Here is a 27,901-nt window from a genome sequence, read left to right on the forward strand (position 1 = left end):
TCTTCTTGCCTTTTCTTCTCGCTGTTTCTGTTAAAGGAGAAAAGCTTGTTCTGCTTCTTTCTGCTGTTATACAGATTTCTTCATTTCGTCTGTCTCTGTTTAAAATCACCGAGTGTAGTAAAGAAGGAGTATGTGGCGAAGGTGCCGGTACCGAAACAAATTCTTGCGAAGAGAGAAAATCCACTAGATCCCAATTAGGATTAGTCTTTTCTGGAAGTAGGGCTGTGTTGACTTTGGTAGCCTCTGCTATGCCATCGTTTCTCGTCTCCACGGACGATGCACCCCAATTCATCGTGTTGACACCTCATATACTTATCCCAACACATTTAGTTGGTTACGACTTAGATGTGACACCCTGGTTTTCTAATAGTGTTTTTGCTTTACGTATCCCTGTCCACCCATATAGTGTTATAAGTTTGCTTGTCTTAAAAAAGAAATAAAGATAAAATTTAGTCAGGGTTGATCTATGTTTTGTTTATCATATCATATAATTTTATGTATACTATTAAAGTTTGAGTGGTTATACTCCCTTCCCTTTGCCTGGGCTGGCAGTGGGCCTGGTTTCTATCCTCCCTCACTTAGAACTTAGGATAGTACTATCTCTCCTTGGAACTACTAAGTCTTAGGATAAAGTTCCTTCCCTTATCCCCTGTAATTTGTTTATTAGAAAGTGACTCTGCCAAAATCATTTGTGTTGTGTAATAATGCGTGTTTTGTTGTAGTTGTTCCCTTTGGTTGTTTGGATGGCTCTGAGTCAAATCATATATAGTGTTTCCCTTATCTAAACCTATCAGTGTGGAAAACTTTGGAATAATATATTTAAACCGAAAATATTCAATGTTAAAAAAATAATAAGGTGTCTGTATGCTTGCATTTTTGTCGTACGAGTGCATGTTTTGTGTCTTGTTACTTGTGTTATAGTATATGCCATAGCATATTGTTGTCCAGTTACTTTCGGATGTTGTTGCACCTTGGTGCATAAATCGGATTGAAATCTTCCATCATGCGGACATGATGGAAAACATTGTTATTTAATTCTAGTTTTTATAGTAGCAAAATCAGTTCTTGATATATGGTCGTATAGAAAATGACAATGATTTAAAAAAGGGAGTTATTCATCATCTTCTTAGTTTCCATCATGTTTTGAAAACTTTTTCGCATTGATTCACTGCGCACAGACGCTCGCGCGTGAATATAGGGAATGTGACGTCACAGGCAACTCTCTTCGGATTTGAAGACAGACTCCGCACTGTGACTAAATTTTGTAACGCATATTGGGATTGGTGAAAAAATGCAAGCCGTTTCGATCCGCTCTTCAACTATAAATAACCCCGTTCATTTTATTCCCTTCACCTGTTCTCGTCACAAGATGTGGACAAACGCAGAATCATCTACCCTCGTATCGTCGATGTTGTTCCGTACAGACTTACCCATGAAATCATCATGGACAATTATCCAGATCACCGATACGAGTGTTTGGAAAAGAAGAAGAATTTAAGTGGAGAGACAAGGCTGTTTGAAGAGAGTCCTTATCTACGGACCAGAAGTCAGAAGAAGTTTGAGGAAGAGAAGAAGACGTATGCGATGCCTTCTATGTTAACGAAATGGTGTTAACAAAAACCCAAAGGCTCTTTTCAGGGATACTCATATGCCTCGAAAAGATTTGCTTTCTTGCCTAAATTTTTTTAGTCGGTTGCATAGTTGTTTGTGTTTGTATATTTGTTTGTGTTATATATGTCTCTGTCCCACCAAACGTTCTAGGTTTTTTTCCCGCTCTTTGGTCCCGATTGAGGTCAGCCCCTTGCTACATTGTTACCAATCTTCAGTACCGTTACGTCACCTCGCATGTTCCATTCCTATTGTCCTTATAAAACAACACCAAACTTTTGTCCGTATATAGTCCCAATATGATCCATGTTATTTCCCATTGTCCGTAAACGTTCCTAGTGGGGGTCTGAAAAATCTTGTCCATAAACGTTTCCACGACCTTTTTGACTGGGATTTCCATTGTCCGTAAAGTATCCCCATTCACTACTATCGACGATTATTATGGTATCATCTTTGGAATTATCAAAATTGTTTACAGCGTTATCGATCCTAGATGTTCTTCCCATTTTAATCATTGCTTTTTAAAAGTTTACTGTTCGAGTGGTAATTGAAATATCTGAGACCCAACAGCCGCCTCTTCACATACACTATACTCTTCTAGGATATATTTGTTCCCATCACATGTATAATATCGGTGACAAATTTATATCCAGCCTAAACAGGGGAAGACGTAAAATCCGTCTATGACTAAATTTGACTTCTGCAAGAAGGGGTCGATGGTTTTTGCAAAGTGCACTTCGTACGACATTAACGTGCCACTATTTCATCAACGGGAGTCCCATAAAGGGAAACGACTCAGACAAGTACCTGTACTCGTTTGAAACGTAAAAATGAATGTTGTCATCGAGCCCGGTTGTTTATGTTATGATAATTACATTTGTGTGATGGTGCTGTCTTCGTTGTATTGGATTCTTCGTCATCGTGCTGTGATTAATAATAATAATAATAATAATAATAAAGTGACCATAGTCATCGTCATTATTGTTACTATATTTAATCCTTTGCCCCCTGAAAAATAGAATCAACATAATCTTTGTCATTGTTATCATCATAATCAATCTTTGATGTTCTTGCCATTTTCGTCGTTGTTTTTTAAATGTTTACTGCTTGAGTGATAAATGAAAATGGCATATTAGATCCAACAGCGACCTCGTCACATACATGATATTCACCACTCTGATGTCGGTAATAAAAATTGTATCCCGTCTAAATAAGGAATGACGTGACCTTGGTTTGCGAATACAGTCTGACCTCTGCAAGGGAGGGGTCGAACATTTTTCACTTCTCGCACGAAACTCACGTGCCGCTATTTCCTTAACGGATTCGTGACCTGATTGTACGGATATTTTCACCAACGTCGCTTCTTCAAATATGCATGTCATCAGAACTTTGAAGGTGAGATGAAAACTTGACTTTACAACTTGTTATTTACATTTTTTTGTAATCGTCATCATACTATTTTGGGCATTTCACCATGTACTTTGGGTGGTCGGATTCCCGGTTTCGATACACACTCCAGTCAGCCCGAGTCGGCTTCCTGGGTGTGTCCGTTAGAAATGCAATTGGCTCTCATTATCTAGGCCATACTATAGCCAATAATGTTTTATTAAAGTGCCGCTAAATTCTGCAAACCAAACCATATACTTTGACTTAAAATGAGCGCACCAGAAACTATACATTGTCAGGGACTGCCGTTTTATTGGATTTTTTGGGTGGGGGTTGAGGATGCTGAGATTTTCTTTTGAGCCAGGATAGTTTTTGCCTTTCACCTCAAGATTGTTTTTTTTCCGGGTAATTTATTGGACATAATATTTTTGATCTTGATATACAACAAAGCAATACTATTTTTAACCTTTTGGAGAAATGTTTGTTTTTAAATCCCAGTAGCCTCCCTTCGAAAATTAGATGCTGGTCTTTATTACATTATGATAATTACAAACATGTAAACATATTTAATAAACTCAATAAACAAATAATTTTGTGTTAATTTTTAACACGTCACCAAAATAGATCAAGTCAAAACGTCTGAAATTAACGCCTTAAACATGTCGTAAAGCTAAGGTATCTCACCCGATACATCGATGATTACTACTCAGTCCTCAGTAATTGTTATGGGTTGATGCAAACTAGCTTTGAAATATTTTGGACTCGCAATTTTTCGCCAGTGTTTCCTGTCAGGTAAATCAATAAATAAATAAATTAATAAATAAAAAAATTTATTTTTTGTTTTAGTGGAAATTTGTTAGATATTTGTACCGATTAGCACTTAGCGTAGTAGGTACTACCAGCAGTTAGAATTCTTTGCAACATGTGACGTGTTAGGTTCAACTTGTATGATTAACCTTTGAAGTCATATGGTAGTAGTGAAAGGGGGCACTCTACGGACAATGGGAATTAGCATTACAGAACCCCTTGGGTCAATCTACGGACAATGGAAATTTAACATGGCGAAAAATCGTGGGTCAATCTACGGACAAGGGGAATTTAACATGGCAATAAATCGTGGGTCAATCTACGGACAAGGGGAATTTAACATGGCAATAAATCGTGGGTCAATCTACGGACAAGGGGAATTTAACATGGCAATAAATCGTGGGTCACTCTACGGACAAGGGGAATTTAACATGGGGAATAGAGTTTGGGTCTGTCTAGGGACAAGGGGAATTGAACATGGTGGGACTGTCTAGGGACAATGATGGTGGAGGGTCAAACACAACAGAGACAGAGACATACATACACTAGTACAAGCGTGAGATTTATATATAAAGCATTACCAAGACCTGAAATCTTGTTGGGGTGTTCAAAAATTTGCATATTTCTAATGATGCTATAAATAGCTATAATCAAGGAAATGTTCAACGACAAAATGGATGTGACTAAAAGTAACGCTAAAATGACGAAATTGTCCCGGAATTTAAAGGAAAATAAACATATCCCCGAAAATTAAGTTACAATGGTTTAGAATCAAATGGACAAAATTAGTAACTACTTAAAATATCAACTTGTGTGACGATCGTGGATAAACACCCATGTATCTATTTATAGCTATAATCAGCTAAAATTCCTATGAAATCCCACTATCTATTTATAGCTCCAACTTGTGGGTTTTTCCTTTGGAAAATCACACTATCTTTTTATAGCCTCAGCTTGAGTGACGTTCCTGTTTATGAATTCTATTATATATGTATAGCTACAAAATGTGGAAATCCCCAAGTCGATATTTATAGTCTCAAAATTTCCAGCGTCAGTGACGTCACTGTACTGAACACTAGGGGATAAATGGCAACAGTGTTGCAAGTGGCTGACCTGAATACGCGCTACTGTAGGTAGGAAGGTAGAGTGTATCTGATAGGGATAAAGTGAGTTTTATACGGACAAACAGAGACCAATAGACACACACACAAACACACACACACACACACACACACACACACAACGTACGCGCGCAGACACACACACACACACACACAAACACACAAACACACACACACACAACGTACGCGCGCCGACATACTCACACACACACACACACACACAGAAACACACAACGTACGCGCGCAGACATACTCACACACACACATAAACACACACACACACTATAAAATAGATCAAATTAGTAACTACTTACAAAATCAACTTCTGTGACGATCGTGGATAAATACCTATGTATCTATAATCAGCTGAAATTCCTATGAAATTCCACTATCTATTTATAGCTCCAACTTGTGGGTTTTTCCTTTGGAAAATCCCACTATCTTTTTATAGCCTCAGCTTCAGTGACGTTCCTGTTTATGAATTCTAGTATATATGTATAGCTACAAAATGTGGAAATCCCCAAGTCGATATTTATAGTCTCAAAATTTCCAGCGTCAGTGACGTCACTGTACTGAACACTAGGGGATAAATGGCAACAGTGTTGCAAGTGGCTGACCTGAATACGCGCTACTGTAGGTAGGAAGGTAGAGTGTATCTGATAGGGATAAAGTGAGTTTTATACGGACAAACAGAGACCAATAGACACACACACAAACACACACACACACACAAAACGTACGCGCGCAGACACACACACACACATACACACAAACACACACACACACACACAACGTACGCGCGCCGACATACTCACACACACACACACACACACACACAGAAACACACAACTTACGCGCGCAGACATACTCACACACACACATAAACACACACACACTATAAAATAGATAAAATTAGTAACTACTTACAAAATCAACTTCTGTGACGATCGTGGATAAATACCTATGTATCTATAATCAGCTGAAATTCCTATGAAATCCCACTATCTATTTATAGCTCCAACTTGTGGGTTTTTCGTTTGGAAAATCCCACTTGTTTCTGTTTCTTCTCTTTTCTCGTAGGGCACTCTGAATTCCAGTGTCCTTTCTCCTGACAACGATATTAGGTATCTTGACTTTTGTCTCTCTTTCTTAGACGAAGCAGGTATTTTGGAGACAAATACCCATTTACCTTTGCAGATATAGCAAACTTCATTAGCACACACTTTCGTATGACTCTCATCAAATCAACGACCAAAAGAGTAAGTTTTGTTGCCACTTTCGCCTGTGAATTATGCTTTCGTATGACTTTTAGCAAATATTTGACCAGCAGGTCGATCTGTGCTGACTCTTCCATCTTCTTGATCGTTTGAGAGTGGGATGAATACTCTGACGCTAAGACACTCTCCTTATATACAGTGACCTGCTGCGTATGAAACCTAGTCAAATGTAATTTTGCAATAAGATGAAACGATTTCATTGAGGAAGTAAAAGGCAATGATGTACCGTATCGCCTCACACAAAACCTGAAGTGTTAGCTCAGATCCGTGTCAGCGATTTCGAAGACGACATAACTGAGCTTTCATCAATGCTCTCCATTTATGCAACAAAACCACGAGTCCTGATTCACGCCAAAAGAAATTTCGTTCGGTCCATAAAAATAGTATCACATCTGAGAAACGCAAAAACGAACTTCCAGAAAACTGAGAACGACGGCTTTCACCTACAATGTGAAATGTATGAGTTCAAGTAGTGCGTAAAACTTAGTCAAATTAAATTTTTATAGTCAAGACGAAACGATCTCTTTTCGAAGAAGAAAGCAGACACCAAGCGACAATGGCGATCTGTGTCACACAACACTTTTCAAAATGTCTATGATCAGAGGTTTGTTCTAGCGATCTGCACGGTTAAATTAAATGTTGATGTATTTTGTAATAAGACGGACACAATTTCCATGGGATCGCCCATGGAACAATTGTTCGTGCATTAGTTTAATTTTTTAAAATATTTTTTTAATATAAATCGCCTATAGGATAGACCCAGTAAAGCATGGCCATTCTCGTCACTGTCTGAATAGCTACTCAAGTCAATTCGAAGTGAACGCGGTAAGAAAATAAGTATAGCCAATGAAATGGCTTACAACGGGTGATGCATTGTTTTGTTCTAGGACTGTGGCATAATAATCCCTATGTTCTTGCGTTGTTACCATTACAGTGCAGACAGACTGAAATGTGAACTTACAAGCCCTCTTTGTGTGTGTTGTACCATTTCTTCTTACCACATCAAAATACTGAGCGTCACAGTATTGGTTCGCGTTTTCAAGCTGACCATTTTTTTATATCTCACTTAAACATTTTAACATAAACACTCACACTCACATCGGTAGAGTCAGAACAGACGTGTTACAGTACTGAGGGGCATGTTATCTTTTTTTTGTTTGTTTGTTTGTTTGTTTTTAAAACTAATAAATTTGGGGTTTGTATGAAGTAAAGAACTCAAGGATGATGACCCAATCTGTCTGTCTATTGATGCGTGTATTTACTTAAGAAGAAATATGACCTCTAAAACACAAAGAGATACGGCAAGCATGATTAGAATGAACACAACGATGTTTTCCTTCACGCCCGTGTAATTTAGAGCTTCAATCCTTTTTGAAGACAAACTTGGTCTCCTTTTGTAGGGCTTGAAATAATAAAAAACCCTGAAAAAATCTTAAGCACTTTGCTATAGATAATTTCATCAACAGACTAACAACATAAATACCGTTACAACACTAGAAAGCCTTAAATCTTCTATCAAAAAGAAATGCATGAAAAAAATTAAAGATTAACGATAACTAACCAATGAAACCGAATTTAACAAAGGCAATGACATGTGAAGAAATGGCTCTCACTTTGGAAAGGTAGGCGAATGTACTCTGTCATGCACCATCAACTTGAAAAAAAATTATAAACAGAGAGAAACCTGAATTCAAAATTCAGTTGTTTTTTTTTTTCAAAATTATTTCGTTTCTTTTTTCTTTTTTTTTTTTTTTTTTTTTTTGGAACAAATCTAAGCACTAATATAGAGTGGAAAAGGGAAAATGCACATACAAGCTTTGATATTTCTGAAAAAATGAGGGGATATTCCTAACGTTCATAACCACCTATGGACTTGGACTTTTCTGTGACTTATCCACAAAACAAGATGTACATATTTCTGGTCCAGCTGCAAGTGTGTGCGTGTTTTTGAAAATGGTAAAAATATGATATACAATTTTCTCGTGACACATAAAGTGCAGAGTCTGTGCAAGTGTCAAAAGCCAAAGTCATATAAGTTTTGTATTTTGTACGGCTTGTAAAGATTTCCACTTTAGAAAATGTGAAGTATCACAAGTTATTATCACAAACAGAAGTAGAACATAGGGGCTTGCAAGAAAGAAAATAACCCAGACAGTTGGTGTCATCAAGAGTGCTAGAGACGGTACCCGAACTTGCTTGCTTGCTTACTTGAATTAAAGTGATTTTCGCTCGAATGGAGCATATATCACTGGTTTAATAACGCACCGCGTGATTTTTAATTACTCCTGGGGAAGGAAAGAGAGTCTCATCCCCCAGGCTTTTATGTACTCACAGACTACTTTTAAATTTAGCCACTCAGGTGTAGGACTAACTAGTCCTTAACAACCTGACTGAAAGGCTTTAAACATGAGTGGGAATAGTCTCACCACACACTCATTTTTCTGTTCGAGCGTGGTAAAGGAGGAAAAGGTGCTCAAAAAGACAGCCATGGGTGTTAAGTACTCAACAAAACGCTAGCCCGTACTTATTTCAAATCAAGTCGTGTCACCAAAAAAAAACGACGTGTACGACATCAAAGGCATTGTCAAACGCAGAAACCGTAAAGTGGGCAAACGACGTGTCAAAGAAGTCAAAGTACGTTGGAAAGGATATCCACCCAGTTTTGATTCTTGCATCGACGCTTCGCACTATAAAAAGAAGTGACCATCATGCCCTTTCACACAGATTCAGCTACTGCGATCACTCCGTCACCCAATTCTTCTCTGCAAGATTTACAAACACAACCCTTGTGGGTGTGGTATGGAAAACGTGTGCCTAAAACGCAAATCGTCTTTTTCTGCCAAACCTTCGTGGTGTATTGTGTCATCGGTGCATCCATTGCCAATCTGAGTTTGCAACAAGGAGACAAACACGTGTGAACCATTGTATTGAGCAGTTACATCGGTTACCTGCTTCCTAATCCCTCCTTGAAATTCTCCTCGAACGGGAACCTCGGGAACCTAGTGTCCAGTGCCAGTGCCAGTCACCAGTCGAACAACAACAACCACAACAACAACAACAACCCCATTTTGGGCGGAGACACTCCTCTAACTTCCAGTATCGCCTCGGAGAGCCACAAAACTCTGGAATTATGAGCAATAACAACCAATTTTACTTAACCTTACCCAGTGACAGTTCCATGGAGGTGTTTCCCAACAACACGTTGTGCTGTTACACGGTCAAATTACCTCAGGCCATCCAGTTAGATCACGAAGCCCATTGGGAAGTGGCTTTAGTGGAAATCATTCACCCAACACAAATCAAAAACATCACCGAAAAGCAAAACACTTTCGAGGTGGAAATCCTGAATGTCCAATTGGAGGAAGAAATCAACAAAATCGGGTTTTTAGGGGACACAAGACCAGCCAGCAATCCAGCTTTCATTATCTACACCTTGAAAATTCCTTCAGGTTATTATTTTAGTGGTGAACATTTGGTGGACACTATTGCGGACAGGTTCAACTTAGCCTTTGGCAAAGCACTGAACAGAGCCAAAAAAAGTGTGAAGATTGAGTACCATAAAGTGGCTCATCGTCTCGTGATCAAATTTCAAGATACGGACACATTGTCCCTCAGGTTCAATGGTAGTTTGTTTGAAATTTTGGGTGGACATGCAGAAATGGTCGCAAACAATATGAGCCCCAAGATCAAAAGTAATATGGATTTTTACAGAGCTTTTGGAAACCCGGTAGAACTGAACCAAGGACTTAATTTGATCTTTGTGTATTCCGATGTGGTGGAGTACAACGTGGTGGGACACACCTCTGTTCCGTTACTGCGTGTCATTCCTTTCAAAGTGGATAGTACCACAAACAATGACCAGGAAGGTGCAAACACCTATCACGTACACCGTGAATTTGTACATCCTCACTATATGCTCGTCAGTAAGTCGTATTTAGACACTGTCAACATTGCTATAAAAGGAGATCTGAGACAAAATATTCCATTCTCCAAAGGGAAAGTTACAGTGAAACTCCATTTTCGAAAACGGTTCTCTAACGAATTGTAAGTCAAGACAGCGAGGAGGGACATTTTCACCCTATAAAATCCGGCCAGATGCGTGTGGAATTTCAGTCTGCAGAAAATCTACGCGCAGATAATACGGTGAACGTCATCCTGTATGCTGAATTGGACAATACGATATAAACCAACAGTTTGAGAGAAGTCATTCTAGACTATTAGAAGTCATGGAAGACTTTTATCAATGTTTGTATAGTAGGGATTCTTTGGACATGGAATGTGAAGATCCTGAGGAAGGAGAACCCCAAGACAAAGACGAAGAAGTCATCATGATGAAGTCTAGATGGCCAGAACAAGAATCACGTTTAGTTTCCTGTTATGCTATAGTCTTGACAGAAAAAACATAAGGAATTGATCAAGAAAGATTGCTATGGATGTCATAACGATCATCCCAGTGAAATTCAACACGATAAATGCCTGATGCTGAGTCAAGAAGAAAAAATTGGACGAATATCTAGACGAAGCTTGGAGTCTCATCTCGGAAGCAGACGTGTTACAACAGTGGTATAAAGGCTTGCGTGAACATTATTGTCCTCCATTAACAACTCAAGAGATCCATCGCATCGAAGCTCTGTTGGATCAGAGTTGGGAGACAAGGCGAAGAAACGGTTACTTGTCAGACATTTTCAAGCAAAAAAGTCAGGATCGAATTGATCACTTATCATTACCTGTGAAGAAGAAAAAAAAACAAAAAATGGATACCTGAGAACTTTATTACCTTTTGAACCACAGTTTGTACACTGCTTCTTGGAATCCTGTCGTCTGTGCTAAAGATGAACTCCCTCATCGCAAACCTAAAGACCATCAAGCTTACGTGATCAACACGGACGACAGTCATCTCCCAGGAACCCACTGGGTAGCCGTCTACTTTCTTCAAGAAGGATGTGTGGAATATTTTGATTCCTATGGACTGCCCCCTTTGGAAGACGATATCATTGACTTTATGGGAAGAAATGCTCAGACCACACGATTCAATAATGTGAAATAACAAGGCACATATTCCTTGGTGTGTGGACAATATTGTGTGTATTTTCTGCATCATCGCAGCCTGGGCTATTCCTTAGAACATTTAGTGACTCATTTTGATCCTCGTTCTTCTTCGAGAAACGATGTGAAAGTAGATCGATGGTTTTGTGACCATTATGCTTATCTTTTGTCTCAAGCTAGGAAACGTAGTGTCCATCAATGGCCTAATGATTTCCAACAGTGGAAATCACAATTTCATTCACAACGTTGTCAGCCCTGTTTAAAGTAGAGTGTGAATTGAAAAAAATGTTTGGCATTTGAAAAAAATGTTTGATGTTATAGTGTTGGATTATTGTTAAAAAAAATGTTAGAGTTGTTTGTTAGTATGAATAAAAAAATGTTGTGTTTTGAAGAAAAAAATGCCTTTGTGGTTTGTTTGGCTATAGGAATGTTGATTCATGCTCTTTGACTCTCTCTATCCCTCCCATAACACTATTTGAACGTTCCGGCTAGAAAACCGTGTAGTAATGTTTTCCTTCACGTCCGCGCTTTGACTTTAAGAATCGGGGGAAGTTTCCAGTCTGCCCATCCATTGTTAACTCATCCTCCTACGAAGATGTGCTCCAAACTAGCTAAGCTAAACGAAGCCTACGTGAATTTGCATAGGGTCAGACACAGTCTGATACCGAAGCCAGAAGAGATAGAAAATGTGAGAATGCTAAAAGTCACTGAAGACCTGAAGGAAGAGCTCTTCAAGGAGGAATTCAAGAAGGAGAAAGAAGAATGGATGGAGAAGTACCGACTTCATAAACAGCAGAGAGAGCAGCAACAGCAGCAGCATGAACCTGACAGAGGCTTTGTCAACAGTTGTATCGACACCAAAGAGTTCTTCTTCTCTTTTCCGAAGAAGCATACCTTATCCTGTGAGAAAGCCTGTCGTCAGAGTAGGTCGCCATCTTATAACCTAAGCGACCGCCATAGCTTCAAGTTCCAAAAAAAAAATTCAGGGCTACCCCATACTCTCGAAAAGAAATAACATTCCATTGCCTATGATATGTTAGTCAGTTAGAAGAAAAAATACAGAAGAGTCTATCAGCACATGATTTCTTTATCTTGGTTAGAAAGTGTGACTCTAAGTCCTTCGTTTCCGTCGCTTACCAAAATTTTAAAAATAGTAATGTTCTGTAAAAAAGTGAGTGAGTGTTTCTTTTAGGTTTGTGCGGTTTTTTTGTTGGTGATAATATGGATAATGTAAGTTCGGGTACAACGAAATTAAAAGAATTAGGCCCAGAACTCGGTGTGGAGGGAAGAAATATACGCAACAGTAGCGGGAGCAAGAAATGCAGACCTAGCTAGTTAGCACTCCACCCACCTCGAGAACACAAATAACATCTAGTCAACATCCGACTATACCTAACAAACAACATGCCCCGGAAAGAGTGGTGGCAAAAACAAAGGGCCAATTATGTTAGACAAACGGTAAGGCAAACTCAAATGTAATTATCGGAGGCACTACGTTCTTTTCTGGGGCCCCGAGTGGCCAAGTGGTCTAAAGCGCTCTCCGTTACGGATCACTGTCATCTCACCTTTGTCTGAGTGGGTTTGAGTCTCGGATTCGGCTAACGTGGGTATGTGAGAAAGCTTGCCAGTAGCTTCTCGTGGGTCGGTGGTTCTTTCCGGGTTTTTCCCGGGTTCTTCCTCCACCATTAATACTGGCCGCCATGTATATCGCGTGCTGAAAAATGGCGTTCAACCCTACAACAACAACAACTTTCTTTTCTCACTCCGATACTACAGGCAATCTCAGCTGAAAGAACAACCACAGCAACAATAACAGCGACAGACACCATAACAGCGGATTTGAAACTATCTACCTCAACTAAAGAATTAGTATCAGAACCGGAAGAGGAAATTGAGGCGGTTGAGGAGGAGGAGGGGGACGCTGACCCCGGTTGAGAAGTACACCGAAATGGGACTAGATCAAGCAGGGTAGTTTATTAGAGCCATACAATACGTTGCCTACAAATCTCTAGACACATTTAAACCAAGACCTTCTCAATGGGGATTAGGGTCAGAGTTCTTCCCCAATTCTACAGACAAACCTACACTGGATACCCCCTCAGTCAACTGGTAGAAGCCGCTGCTTACATTGCCGCCCATCATGGCTACGCATTTCCTGATATCAAGACTCATGAGACTAGGAGTGCGGGAAAGAACGTGAAAGCAAAAGAGAGACGTGTTACCTTCTAACAGAAAAAAACAGCCTTTTTTAGGGCTCCAAAAGATTGCTTTTTATTAACTAGGGAACCATATTTGGCTTGGTATCCCTCCTTCACTAAACTATTCTCGAAACAAACTTGACCCATTGGAACACCGCAACAAACTTTTTAAACCTAACAGTGACCAAACTGGTATATGTCTCTTAGACATAATGATTTAAATAAGATCAGTATGGCTATTTTTATGTACACTAAGTACTAATATTAGATAGATATGTTAGGAAGTAGGAAATTTAACAGACTCTTTAGATTTGAACTAATTGCACAAGTGGTTAACACATTATTGGTACTTTTTACTGTCCATTAGCAAAAACGGGACTTGATTTGAAATAAGTACGGGCTAGCGTTTTGTTGAGTACTTAACACCCATGGCTGTCTTTTTGAGCACCTTTTTCCTCCTTTACCACGCTCGAACAGAAAAATGAGTGTGTGGTGAGACTATTCCCACTCATGTTTAAAGCCTTTCAGTCAGGTTGTTAAGGACTAGTTAGTCCTACACCTGAGTGGCTAAATTTAAAAGTAGTCTGTGAGTACATAAAAGCCTGGGGGATGAGACTCTCTTTCCTTCCCCAGGAGTAATTAAAAATCACGCGGTGCGTTATTAAACCAGTGATATATGCTCCATTCGAGCGAAAATCACTTTAATTCAAGTAAGTAAGCAAGCAAGTTCGGGTACCGTCTCTAGCACTCTTGATGACACCAACTGTCTGGGTTATTTTCTTTCTTGCAAGCCCCTATGTTCTACTTCTGTTTGTGATAATAACTTGTGATACTTCACATTTTCTAAAGTGGAAATCTTTACAAGCCGTACAAAATACAAAACTTATATGACTTTGGCTTTTGACACTTGCACAGACTCTGCACTTTATGTGTCACGAGAAAATTGTATATCCAATTTTTACCATTTTCAAAAACACGCACACACTTGCAGCTGGACCAGAAATATGTACATCTTGTTTTGTGGATAAGTCACAGAAAAGTCCAAGTCCATAGGTGGTTATGAACGTTAGGAATATCCCCTCATTTTTTCAGAAATATCAAAGCTTGTATGTGCATTTTCCCTTTTCCACTCTATATTAGTGCTTAGATTTGTTCCAAAAAAAAAAAAAAAAAAAAAAAAAAAGAAAAAAGAAACGAAATAATTTTGAAAAAAAAAACAACTGAATTTTGAATTCAGGTTTCTCTCTGTTTATAATTTTTTTTCAAGTTGATGGTGCATGACAGAGTACATTCGCCTACCTTTCCAAAGTGAGAGCCATTTCTTCACAAGTCATTGCCTTTGTTAAATTCGGTTTCATTGGTTAGTTATCGTTAATCTTTAATTTTTTCATGCATTTCTTTTTGATAGAAGATTTAAGGCTTTCTAGTGTTGTAACGGTATTTATGTTGTTAGTCTGTTGATGAAATTATCTATAGCAAAGTGCTTAAGATTTTTTCAGGGTTTTTTATTATTTCAAGCCCTACAAAAGGAGACCAAGTTTGTCTTCAAAAAGGATTGAAGCTCTAAATTACACGGGCGTGAAGGAAAACATCGTTGTGTTCATTCTAATCATGCTTGCCGTATCTCTTTGTGTTTTAGAGGTCATATTTCTTCTTAAGTAAATACACGCATCAATAGACAGACAGATTGGGTCATCATCCTTGAGTTCTTTACTTCATACAAACCCCAAATTTATTAGTTTTAAAAACAAACAAACAAACAAACAAACAAAAAAAAGATAACATGCCCCTCAGTACTGTAACACGTCTGTTCTGACTCTACCGATGTGAGTGTGAGTGTTTATGTTAAAATGTTTAAGTGAGATATAAAAAATGGTCAGCTTGAAAACGCGAACCAATACTGTGACGCTCAGTATTTTGATGTGGTAAGAAGAAATGGTACAACACACACAAAGAGGGCTTGTAAGTTCACATTTCAGTCTGTCTGCACTGTAATGGTAACAACGCAAGAACATAGGGATTATTATGCCACAGTCCTAGAACAAAACAATGCATCACCCGTTGTAAGCCATTTCATTGGCTATACTTATTTTCTTACCGCGTTCACTTCGAATTGACTTGAGTAGCTATTCAGACAGTGACGAGAATGGCCATGCTTTACTGGGTCTATCCTATAGGCGATTTATATTAAAAAAATATTTTAAAAAATTAAACTAATGCACGAACAATTGTTCCATGGGCGATCCCATGGAAATTGTGTCCGTCTTATTACAAAATACATCAACATTTAATTTAACCGTGCAGATCGCTAGAACAAACCTCTGATCATAGACATTTTGAAAAGTGTTGTGTGACACAGATCGCCATTGTCGCTTGGTGTCTGCTTTCTTCTTCGAAAAGAGATCGTTTCGTCTTGACTATAAAAATTTAATTTGACTAAGTTTTACGCACTACTTGAACTCATACATTTCACATTGTAGGTGAAAGCCGTCGTTCTCAGTTTTCTGGAAGTTCGTTTTTGCGTTTCTCAGATGTGATACTATTTTTATGGACCGAACGAAATTTCTTTTGGCGTGAATCAGGACTCGTGGTTTTGTTTCATAAATGGAGAGCATTGATGAAAGCTCAGTTATGTCGTCTTCGAAATCGCTGACACGGATCTGAGCTAACACTTCAGGTTTTGTGTGAGGCGATACGGTACATCATTGCCTTTTACTTCCTCAATGAAATCGTTTCATCTTATTGCAAAATTACATTTGACTAGGTTTCATACGCAGCAGGTCACTGTATATAAGGAGAGTGTCTTAGCGTCAGAGTATTCATCCCACTCTCAAACGATCAAGAAGATGGAAGAGTCAGCACAGATCGACCTGCTGGTCAAATATTTGCTAAAAGTCATACGAAAGCATAATTCACAGGCGAAAGTGGCAACAAAACTTACTCTTTTGGTCGTTGATTTGATGAGAGTCATACGAAAGTGTGTGCTAATGAAGTTTGCTATATCTGCAAAGGTAAATGGGTATTTGTCTCCAAAATACCTGCTTCGTCTAAGAAAGAGAGACAAAAGTCAAGATACCTAATATCGTTGTCAGGAGAAAGGACACTGGAATTCAGAGTGCCCTACGAGAAAAGAGAAGAAACAGAAACAAGTGGGATTTTCCAAACGAAAAACCCACAAGTTGGAGCTATAAATAGATAGTGGGATTTCATAGGAATTTCAGCTGATTATAGATACATAGGTATTTATCCACGATCGTCACAGAAGTTGATTTTGTAAGTAGTTACTAATTTTATCTATTTTATAGTGTGTGTGTGTTTATGTGTGTGTGTGAGTATGTCTGCGCGCGTAAGTTGTGTGTTTCTGTGTGTGTGTGTGTGTGTGAGTATGTCGGCGCGCGTACGTTGTGTGTGTGTGTGTTTGTGTGTATGTGTGTGTGTGTGTCTGCGCGCGTACGTTGTGTGTGTGTGTGTGTGTTTGTGTGTGTGTCTATTGGTCTCTGTTTGTCCGTATAAAACTCACTTTATCCCTATCAGATACACTCTACCTTCCTACCTACAGTAGCGCGTATTCAGGTCAGCCACTTGCAACACTGTTGCCATTTATCCCCTAGTGTTCAGTACAGTGACGTCACTGACGCTGGAAATTTTGAGACTATAAATATCGACTTGGGGATTTCCACATTTTGTAGCTATACATATATACTAGAATTCATAAACAGGAACGTCACTGAAGCTGAGGCTATAAAAAGATAGTGGGATTTTCCAAAGGAAAAACCCACAAGTTGGAGCTATAAATAGATAGTGGAATTTCATAGGAATTTCAGCTGATTATAGATACATAGGTATTTATCCACGATCGTCACAGAAGTTGATTTTGTAAGTAGTTACTAATTTGATCTATTTTATAGTGTGTGTGTGTGTGTTTATGTGTGTGTGTGAGTATGTCTGCGCGCGTACGTTGTGTGTTTCTGTGTGTGTGTGTGTGTGTGTGAGTATGTCGGCGCGCGTACGTTGTGTGTGTGTGTGTGTGTGTTTGTGTGTTTGTGTGTGTGTGTGTGTGTGTCTGCGCGCGTACGTTGTGTGTGTGTGTGTGTGTGTGTGTGTTTGTGTGTGTGTCTATTGGTCTCTGTTTGTCCGTATAAAACTCACTTTATCCCTATCAGATACACTCTACCTTCCTACCTACAGTAGCGCGTATTCAGGTCAGCCACTTGCAACACTGTTGCCATTTATCCCCTAGTGTTCAGTACAGTGACGTCACTGACGCTGGAAATTTTGAGACTATAAATATCGACTTGGGGATTTCCACATTTTGTAGCTATACATATATAATAGAATTCATAAACAGGAACGTCACTCAAGCTGAGGCTATAAAAAGATAGTGTGATTTTCCAAAGGAAAAACCCACAAGTTGGAGCTATAAATAGATAGTGGGATTTCATAGGAATTTTAGCTGATTATAGCTATAAATAGATACATGGGTGTTTATCCACGATCGTCACACAAGTTGATATTTTAAGTAGTTACTAATTTTGTCCATTTGATTCTAAACCATTGTAACTTAATTTTCGGGGATATGTTTATTTTCCTTTAAATTCCGGGACAATTTCGTCATTTTAGCGTTACTTTTAGTCACATCCATTTTGTCGTTGAACATTTCCTTGATTATAGCTATTTATAGCATCATTAGAAATATGCAAATTTTTGAACACCCCAACAAGATTTCAGGTCTTGGTAATGCTTTATATATAAATCTCACGCTTGTACTAGTGTATGTATGTCTCTGTCTCTGTTGTGTTTGACCCTCCACCATCATTGTCCCTAGACAGTCCCACCATGTTCAATTCCCCTTGTCCCTAGACAGACCCAAACTCTATTCCCCATGTTAAATTCCCCTTGTCCGTAGAGTGACCCACGATTTATTGCCATGTTAAATTCCCCTTGTCCGTAGATTGACCCACGATTTATTGCCATGTTAAATTCCCCTTGTCCGTAGATTGACCCACGATTTATTGCCATGTTAAATTCCCCTTGTCCGTAGATTGACCCACGATTTTTCGCCATGTTAAATTTCCATTGTCCGTAGATTGACCCAAGGGGTTCTGTAATGCTAATTCCCATTGTCCGTAGAGTGCCCCCTTTCACTACTTATGGTCAAATTACAAGCTTTAATGACCAAAGTGATATGATGATCCTTAAGGTATCTGGCTACTATTAAATCTTCATAAAAAATGTACCAACTCAGAAAGACTGAAATTAGCTTTTAAACTGACCAGTTAGGGTGTGGTTAGTCGGTTGTAACATCAGCAACCAATATGGTTGGAATACATGGCCGCTATGGTACGTGGTCATTTCTGTAGGTGCTTTCCATGGTGGGTTCAATGGGTGTGGGGTGTTAAAAGGCGCCACTTTTTAAAAATTAGTGCGAGTGAGGTCGGGTTAGGTTGCGTTGGGGGTAAAAAGTCCCCCTCCCCGTTCTACACTTGAGTCCGAGACAACAATTGGAATGTCTCCTAGAATAAATTTTATTAATAGTTAGATGGTCACAATTATACCCTAGACCGGCTTAAAATGCAGAATTTTCGGATCCTGGTACATTCACTGGAGGTTCCATACCATAGGCCCCTTAATTACTTGTTTATGCCCTTTCTCCACCCACACACCTCCACCCTAAATGATCTTCCTGGAATCGGCCCATGCTTTCAGATACATTTATACGGGCTGTTTGAAAACTGTTTGGAAAGTTTTGCTGTGAAATATTAGCAAATAAAAAACTTATTTGGTCGTTCATCTGGCAGCATATTAAATATTAGAATTATTGGCAACTTGCATAATATAAACTATGAACTACAGCACATACAAATAATTACATTGCACAGTTTTTTGCTGTGCTTATTGAAACTTCAAATGTCCTAAATACGTGTTGTAATAACTAAAATTTGAGCACGAGCCTTCATTTCTGTAATGCAATGGTTGCGGTTTTGCACATTAGATGGCGTATATGATCAGTCAATAAAAGAATATACGGTTTTGGTACATGAGATGGTACATTTGATCAGTGAATTAAAGAATATACGGTTTTAGTACACGAGATGGTACATTTGATCAGTGAATAAAAGAATATACGGTTTTGGTACATGAGAAGGTACGTTTGATCAATGAATGATATAATATACGTTTTGGTACATGAGATGGTACGTTTGATCAATAAATAATAGAATATACGTTTTGGTACATGAGATGGTACCTTTGATAAATGAATAATAGAATATACGTTTCGGTACATTCAATGATACATATATTTAATGTCTAATAGTGCAACGTGGCATCCGGACGACAAAATATTTAGGTATTTATATCTAGCTTTTGGTTAGAAAGAATAATACAAGACCATATAGAGTAAACATTGAGAATATTTATTTGCAAACTACCTTAAACACAGGAACAGTTAAACATATAATTACTGAAGTTGGACAGAATTGCATATATATAAACATTTAAGATTGAACACCAGACTTGAGCAACCCAGGTAATCACGGGGGACAAAGGTGATCGACTCCTGGGGGGGGGGGGAGAAGGTGCAATGCAGCTGGAAAGGAAATTGCACCTTCTCCACCTGTCTCTGATTGAATTTAAGGATATAATATATCGTTTAGAACATATGGAAGTATAAAATATGTTTTAAGTCGGGGCGGTGAATTAGGTGAAGATGAAATGTTAACCTTTATATGCTGAAGGTGGTGAGTATCGCAAGGTAAAGGCGAAGAGAAAGGGCGAAGTAGCGACCTTACGCTACTGAAGTAACTACAGAAGTTCTCAAATGGGTAATGATTTAATATTGAATTTATGAAACGAGTTGAATAATGTTCTAGAATTACCGAATATGTTGCTCCTATAGGGTCAAAACATTGCGAAACATGCCCCAATACAAAATGCAAGTAACAAAATACTGAAAAGCATGTTATATATAGGAGCAATAAACATATTACTATATATAAAGCGCATTTTTATCAAGGGAAACTATGCATATGAATTATACTGTTAATTCTATGGGCAAATGAAGTAATTGTTAATTCAATGATTTAATGAGGTAATTATTAATTTAATGGGTAAATGAGGTAACGCACATTGCAATATATATATATATATATATATATATATACATTTTTTTTACACGAGATAACGCATATAGATAATGTTTAATGGAATAGATGTTTCTGGTACACTAGGTCAATGAATAATAGAATATATACATGCGCTTATGCATATAGTCCATGTATAATCAAATATACGGTTTTGGTACATGAAATGATACATATAGTCAGTGTATACTATAATATAGGTTTTGGGTACACAAGACGATTCATATAGTTCATAAATAAAATAATATAAATTGTTGGGTACATCAGACGATTCATATAGTCAATACATAATAGAATATACGTAATTTTAAGCAATAACTCATCGATTCACCAGATGCAACTGTCAAGAAACCCCAGACGAAGCAAACAAAAAACGACAAGAAATTAAAACAACGCTAAGTAAACAAATACAATTCTATGTTCACATTTCCATGATATATATTTTCATCACTGCATGATAATATTGTTCATCAATTACGACACGTTAATATATTGTTCCATTTATTATTCTTTTATTTCTTAAAAGTTAAAGATTAAAGTGAAAAACTGTCTTGTAAGGATATTCGTAAAATCGTTTTGAGGAATAATGTAAATAATGGAGCAGACTGACATATTTAATTGTTTTCTGGCGATGAATTGGGTAGATACTCTGTAATAAAACAAACTGAAGTAGGAAGATACTTTACTTCAGGATAATGTGAGTGAAACGGGAAAAATCTACATATGCCAAGTTCTGTAAGGTATATCATGATGATGACGGTCATGACTTTATTGCTTTAGTATGGGGGGGGGGTAGGGAGAGAGAGAGAGAGAGAGAGAGAGAGGTGTAAGTTATGATAAAATCAATAAAAATAAAGTTTTAATTTAGTCAAATCTAACCCGGGCAATTTCAGTCGGGCACCGTTATGCTATATGTCAGCTTTATGAAGACATCTTAGTCCGCGTTTCAAACCTCTAAACGTTGAATAAAACGCTCAAAATAAGTCTTACATGATGATTATTTGTAAACTACACATGGGATTTGCATAAAAGCGATGTTTTTAAATAAGATCATTTTTTGAGGGCTTGCACAGGGTTGTCCAAGTTATCTACCTATATTTTTGAATTGTAAACACATTTTATACCTTAATTGCAAACTTGTCGATGCGGGTTTCATAGAATTAAACAAAGATATATAAGATTCTCGTCTTTCGTCTCTCACAACCTTCACAGTATTTCTTTGTCACACCCCTAGTGTTTTTTTCCACTGACTGTCGTATAGACCAATACATGCTGAAATATTAAAACATTTCCAGATAATGAAACTTTTCTGATTTTTTTTTCTTTTTCTGTTTGTCTCTGTCTCTCTCTCAGGATACATTCATTAAAGCAACTATATTGTCTCTTTTGCAGACAACATTAACGAATACATCAATGTTTTCCCTGACCCGCCGATTTCCGATCAACAGTAAAAAGAAAGCAACACATTTTTTGATTGTGCTGATGTTCGTCGTTATCCTAATAGGTAAGTCCTTGCATGGATTTTTAATATTTTTCAGTGTCATTATCGAAATAATTCCAAAACATTCAAGGCAGTTGAAACACGTTTTAATTTACACCTGCTTTATTTTGTGACACTCGTAGCTATTTTTCATTAAATAGAAAGGTCTAGAGTTGTTAGTGATGCTTGTTATTGCCAAGTTGTTTTGGTGGGGCGCTAATACAAATTACAATGCAGAAAAATTGTGTAAAACAGTTCCAACTCATATACTTTTCACAAGATCTATTCAAAAGTTTGTAACTTGAAAGCGGTACATCAAATTTTATTGACATATAACTACAACAGAGTGCCGAAACTAAAATGCATACATTTGAGGATTATGGGGTCAAAACTACACCACGTGATGATTGAATGGTAACAATCTAATTCATCTAACATTTGTTCAGTCTAAATTATCATAAAATATGCATAAAGCAATAATAACAAACGGAGTTATTTGTGTGGGACGAAAAGCCAGAATGTCTGGTATTTGGGATGGGGAGAAAATCCCTACTAAACTTTGGTATAGTGCCGAGAATCAAACGTATACGATACAGTAATCATATCTCACCAATGAACTCAAGAATCGGATGGAATCTTACAATTCATTGTTTGTGTTATGCTACATAAATTAAAATGTGGAAATGGCTTTGACAATAAATGGGCACACCTCTGTGGCAAACCATGTGGGTTTTAATTTTGTAATACATATATCTCTTAATAGGTTTTTATTGCAAGACTGAGGAGCAAAGAAAATTAAGTCAGGTTAGACGCATCATAGAGACAGCGATGTTTGACTACCACGCCCAAGAACAGGTAGGAATGGTCTGATTGATGTAACTATTTTCTCATTTATATTCGTTACAGTCCTACCATGTACAATGGTGTCAGACCCAGTGTGCATCTTCGTATGTTAATCTAATCATCCACACATTTCAACTGAATAGTATATTTAGACTTCTACTAATATTTTAGTACAATTTGGTACTCCACTCTTCCATTGGAGTCAAATATATGTCTGTATATCTCTAAATGTGTGTGTGTGTGTGTGTGTGTGTGTACATTTTGTAATGTAGCTTTAACAATGTTTCAGTCATATCGCTACGACTGCAGTGTGGCAGTTTATAGCGATTACAGTTGTGGGAGAGACAGAGGGGAGAGAGTATAAGGGGATGGTAAAAGACAGACAAGTTGGACGGCCATTTTGTTCTATGTTTTTGTGGCATTACAGGACAAAGAGAAATTAACATTTGGTTAGCCTTTTGTATGAGCTCCTGATTACAAGGGTAAATTTTATGTTAGAAACGTTCAATGTGAATTTTTTTTTAATTCATCAGTTTGAAAAAGGTGTGGTATAGTTAATGTCGACTGATTGCAGTAACATTTGCTGTGCTCCCACTATACTTGTTTTGCTGAACTTGCATTGATGGTTTAAACGTTAAAAAGGTCCCTGGGATCAGCGGTGGATAAGTGATTAGCGTGCCAGACTCACAATCAAAAGGATGCCATTCGAATCATACTATTGGTCCAGTCTTGTTCAGCTACCGCTATGTTCTCGGGCAAGGCATTATTAACCTACTTGTTTAGCTGTGCCATAAAGCCAAATCAACAAAATTCCTTCAACCATAGATTGGAGAATATTGAAGAAAAAAAAACTGTTTAAAAAAGGACTGAAAACCAGGCATACATTGTTACATTGTGTTAATCTATTTTTCGCATGTGTTGGATACTCATCTTAGTCTTAACTTTCTTTTCTTGTCGGAAAACGTAGATCTAATGTTAGAAATGATTTTCGCGACACATTGCAGTGCCGATAATAAGACTACCTATCCATAAAGAAAATATTTGTTTTCCTTGGAAATGATGAGGTCAGCCCGGATGGTACAAGTGAGATAGAGGTTAGACGTTACATTTGATCAATCCATTATATTGACGAATGCGTTCTATATCGATGGAACCCAGTTGGAAATCGAGCATAATTACATACAAAAGTATACAGGGAAACACGATGTATTTGATTTCTTCTCAGTGTGACTCGTCTTTTCGTACAGAAAGCGTGCTACGTTGGCCTGTCCTCCAAATAAACTGTCGCGTGGATATAGACATTCAATGTCCATCACTTTGTAACTTTCAATAATGTGACTAAGTTCTGGATCGGGTTTGAAACGTCTATCGTACTTTATATACTCTGACATCCTTCTCTATTTCCCGTTAAGCATCGTTGGTATGTTTACCTGTACAACTCTTCCACATGATATTCTCTAAGAAAGGATTTTTCATATTCCGTTGAGGGAAACACGCGGGACATTTGTGAAATAAGCTTCACTGGAATTCGTAGATCTGGGTTCTCTCTAAATCCTATCCGTCCACAGAAAGACTTCCAATGTTCATTTCTTCCTCGTTTCTAGCATTTTGTACTCATTTGTCTTCACTTTCACACAAGTAATGAAGCCAGGACAAAGCTTTGGTGGAGTGTGGATGTCTGCCAGAGAGGTAAGATTGACGAGATATATGGCTAGTTTGAGTAGAGTGGTAAGTAGCAAAATTGGCTAACGTGAAACTATGTAATTTTGGGGAAACAGAAGTATTACACTATGGAAAATACGATTACTACACTCCTTGATCGCGTACACATTTTCGCAAATCAAACTGAGTGTGGCATACTGATCAATATGCGTAGGCAAATAATTATTCGATTTTTACTGTCTGTAGAGCTCCAACTTGTTTTTGGTCGTTGGCGTCCCGTTTCCGTATCTGTGCGCGGAGCAGTCGATGTTTTTGCATTTCCACTGATATAGTCTCGAACTTGGCCCTGCTGATTATTATTCCAGAATAGCCGACGAGTAGTGTTTGTTAATCGTAATAAGACTGCTTTTGTGTTGTTGCGAGAAGTTATGAATGGACACGTATTCGCGAATATATCCGTAATGAAATACATTTTACTAGCACCACCCGTATAACAGGTTACCAATGCTTGTTTCCGTGTGCGTGCAATCGTCGCCTGAGAGTAGTTGGATCCGAGTTCATACCGCATTAAGACGCCTCGAAAATGTTTGACCGATTTTACCATCGCAAGTAAATCAGAAATGATGAGAGACAATGCCTTATGTGAGCTGTACCGGGTAGTTGAAAACCACTGTCAGAAAGTATTCTGAAATTAGTTCCCGGCAAATGAAGATCTTTTACTGTTTTATTCGTCCAATGACCGCCTTTTTCAAAGAAAATCCGGATGCGGTTACGACAGCCCCATAAGCGGCCGCTTTTGCATCCGCTGCAGCTGCCATCTCTATATACGCTGCAATTACTGTGATGAATGGAAATATTCTACGAGATTTTTGCATTTGCATTACCTAAGACTTGGTTAATTTTAATGTCAGCGAGGTGTTTTTTTATCTTTTTGTTACATGAAGATAATCAAAGTGATTCAACAAATTTGGTTGATTGCGTTTTTGTATTTTGATAAGCTGCTTTTTTGCTAAGACCAGCCGTAACTTTGTGATAGGACAATTTGTTTAAAAAATGAGACGTCTAATTACTATATACATTTTCCACAGGCGCATCTAGAATCAACATAGATCCACTTGCTCCTTCCAGCAACATAATCTTGTCTTAGAGGAAAATCTACACGGTCATGAAAATACGTGTCGAGAACAAACTGTCTCAAAAGTTCAGCTGTTGCAATCAAAAGTAATAAATGGAGTATAATTGAAGAAAGTCGTGCACAAATTGTGATAATGCACGTGCGACTTTTCTTTGGAATTAAGCAAAATTTCTTTCGAGGTTCCCTGATGACCTTTTAATTGTATAGAAACTTATCACTCGTAGGTGGCAAATATCATCTTGTACGGGTCTAGTCATTATCGCTAATTACAATTTGAAACTCCACGAATACCTGTTTTGGTGTGATAAAACCAAGCTGAATTCCTATTTGCCTTGTAAACTGTCCCTGAACATCGCTTCTTGGGTGCACCTTTGTGGTATGTACGAGAAACGATAGAGGTGACACAATTCCAGACTGCATAAATGATAACAAATATTCTTATATGGTCAGCGAAAACGTGAGTACAAGCATCCACAAAGTCAGTATCCACAACTCGGAATTACCAGCCGCGGCAGCTTTAACACGCTAAAATGGCGTTGTTATTAATGAATAATGTGACCGTGTTTGGCTTCAAAAATAACCGTGCGGACATACCTACAAAACCCAGATAGCTTACTGAGGGGAATTGCAACACGTTTCCACGACGATGTAGTTGACAGTGTACAAATCAAAAGTTAACCTTTGAATTTGTATTAATGATTATATGTTCTTTACCTGCAGTGAAACTGCCTGTTTTTGTTAGAGGAAGACTGATTGTATAATTTTCATGATCTGCGTTATCGGAGGTATCCTTGATAAACTACATAGACTAGTAAATCTCGCGGCAATGTCTACCTTGTCGAGAATAGCTTTGATTTTCTTTATCATTGTTGAAATATTTTGCCTGTTGAACAACGACTTGATTCAGTTGTTGACAAATCCATCTTGGCATTAGCATTATAATTGTAATTATTTATAATTGTTATAATTGGCCTGTACAAATATTTCCTCAATTTCTAAGAAGGCATCACATGGAAGAAAAAACAATACGTGCCCTGCACTTATAATTCTATTTTTGTTGCTTTTTGTACATTAGCCGGGTATGAATCAGTGTCAGATTAAGGATCTATATATCTTTGAAATGAGTCGTTGTGAAGCTATACAATAATGGTTTCGCCTATATCATTTTTAAGAAGCTCCGTTTTCCGTATGCACTCATCATTACCATATTTGCAATAGATGCATCAGCTATACCTTTTTGAGCTGCTTCATTAGTGAGTTTACCAACCGAGGTTGGCAGTATTTCCGGTGATGAGTAATATATCTAGAAAGGATTGAACCACTTCAACCATTGGTTTTTCAATCGATCTTCATCAACATTTTTTTTATGCCATCAGCGATTCGCATCGCAAAATTGGTGCAGAGCGCGATGACCAAGTCGCAAACACAGTGGGTGCGCTTGTAAACAATTCGCAGGCAACATCACCAAAGTCAGATCCATAATATGCCATATAAAGGGGTTTTGACGTATTAACAACACGCACTGGTACCACAAGTCCAGTACGATTGTCATTATATTTAATTATCTTTACAATCTCAAACGTACAATTGCATTGCCCAGATCTCCCCGTGAGATCTACTATGAATCTGTCCTGGTCTACAAGGGTAAAACGGCCTGTGTCAACTGACCATTTATGACTAGGAAGATACGCGGGTAATGCGTGAGTAATCGATATCAAGTATCCAGTTCACAGTATGTGAAAACTCGTCACGTATGTCACCTTGAGCAGCCACACTTGTGGAAGTTCCGCTTTCAAAATTGCTGCTAATGGTGTCACAAGTGGAATTAATTTGAATGGTTGAGGTAATCCTGACAATGTCAGGTAAATATGGTATCCAATGCATGGAACTTGTTTGTCCTCGGAAATTCGTTCAGGATAATCAATAATTGTTCTTACTCACGACTGTGTAATATCAACCACATATGGTACAGATTGGATTGAATTGACAGAGTTGAGTGTGGGATCACGTTCACATAGAATTCTTTTTAGAGTCTTAGCCATTCACCAGCGTCATTATTCGTCTAATCTCTTTATTAATTAACTCCATGTCGTAATATTTTTCCAGGTGGTGCCATTGTCTGCAGAAAATACAGACGAGGTATTTGCACCAGGACCATCAAACGACCATGCTCAGATATTAGATCAAATGAAATAA

The 27,901-nt window shown here is 38.0% G+C and overlaps 1 protein-coding gene across 1 annotated transcript; it reads left to right on the forward strand.

Moving 5' to 3' along the window:
* Nucleotides 1–2,900: 2,900 nt before the first annotated feature.
* Nucleotides 2,901–27,901, forward strand: LOC149774599 (uncharacterized). The gene is made up of 4 exons (XM_089945028.1): nucleotides 2,901–3,003; nucleotides 21,978–22,089; nucleotides 22,829–22,920; nucleotides 27,812–27,901. Exons 1-4 carry the CDS (start codon nucleotides 2,980–2,982, stop codon nucleotides 27,899–27,901), a joined length of 318 nt encoding a protein of 105 aa, XP_089801154.1. The 5' UTR covers nucleotides 2,901–2,979.

This window comes from Sinohyriopsis cumingii, unplaced genomic scaffold (assembly GCF_028554795.1).
Source record: "Sinohyriopsis cumingii isolate HCF-2022 unplaced genomic scaffold, ASM2855479v2 utg000198l, whole genome shotgun sequence".
NCBI classification, from domain to species: domain Eukaryota; kingdom Metazoa; phylum Mollusca; class Bivalvia; order Unionida; family Unionidae; genus Sinohyriopsis; species Sinohyriopsis cumingii.

Coding starts and splice junctions, on each gene's coding strand:
- LOC149774599 (XM_089945028.1), top strand. CDS start 2,980: ATGCATGTCATCAGAACTTTGAAG. Junction 22,090..22,828: donor GTTCGTCGTTATCCTAATAG/GTAAGTCCTTGC, acceptor ATCTCTTAATAG/GTTTTTATTGCAAGACTGAG. Junction 22,921..27,811: donor ACTACCACGCCCAAGAACAG/GTAGGAATGGTC, acceptor ATATTTTTCCAG/GTGGTGCCATTGTCTGCAGA.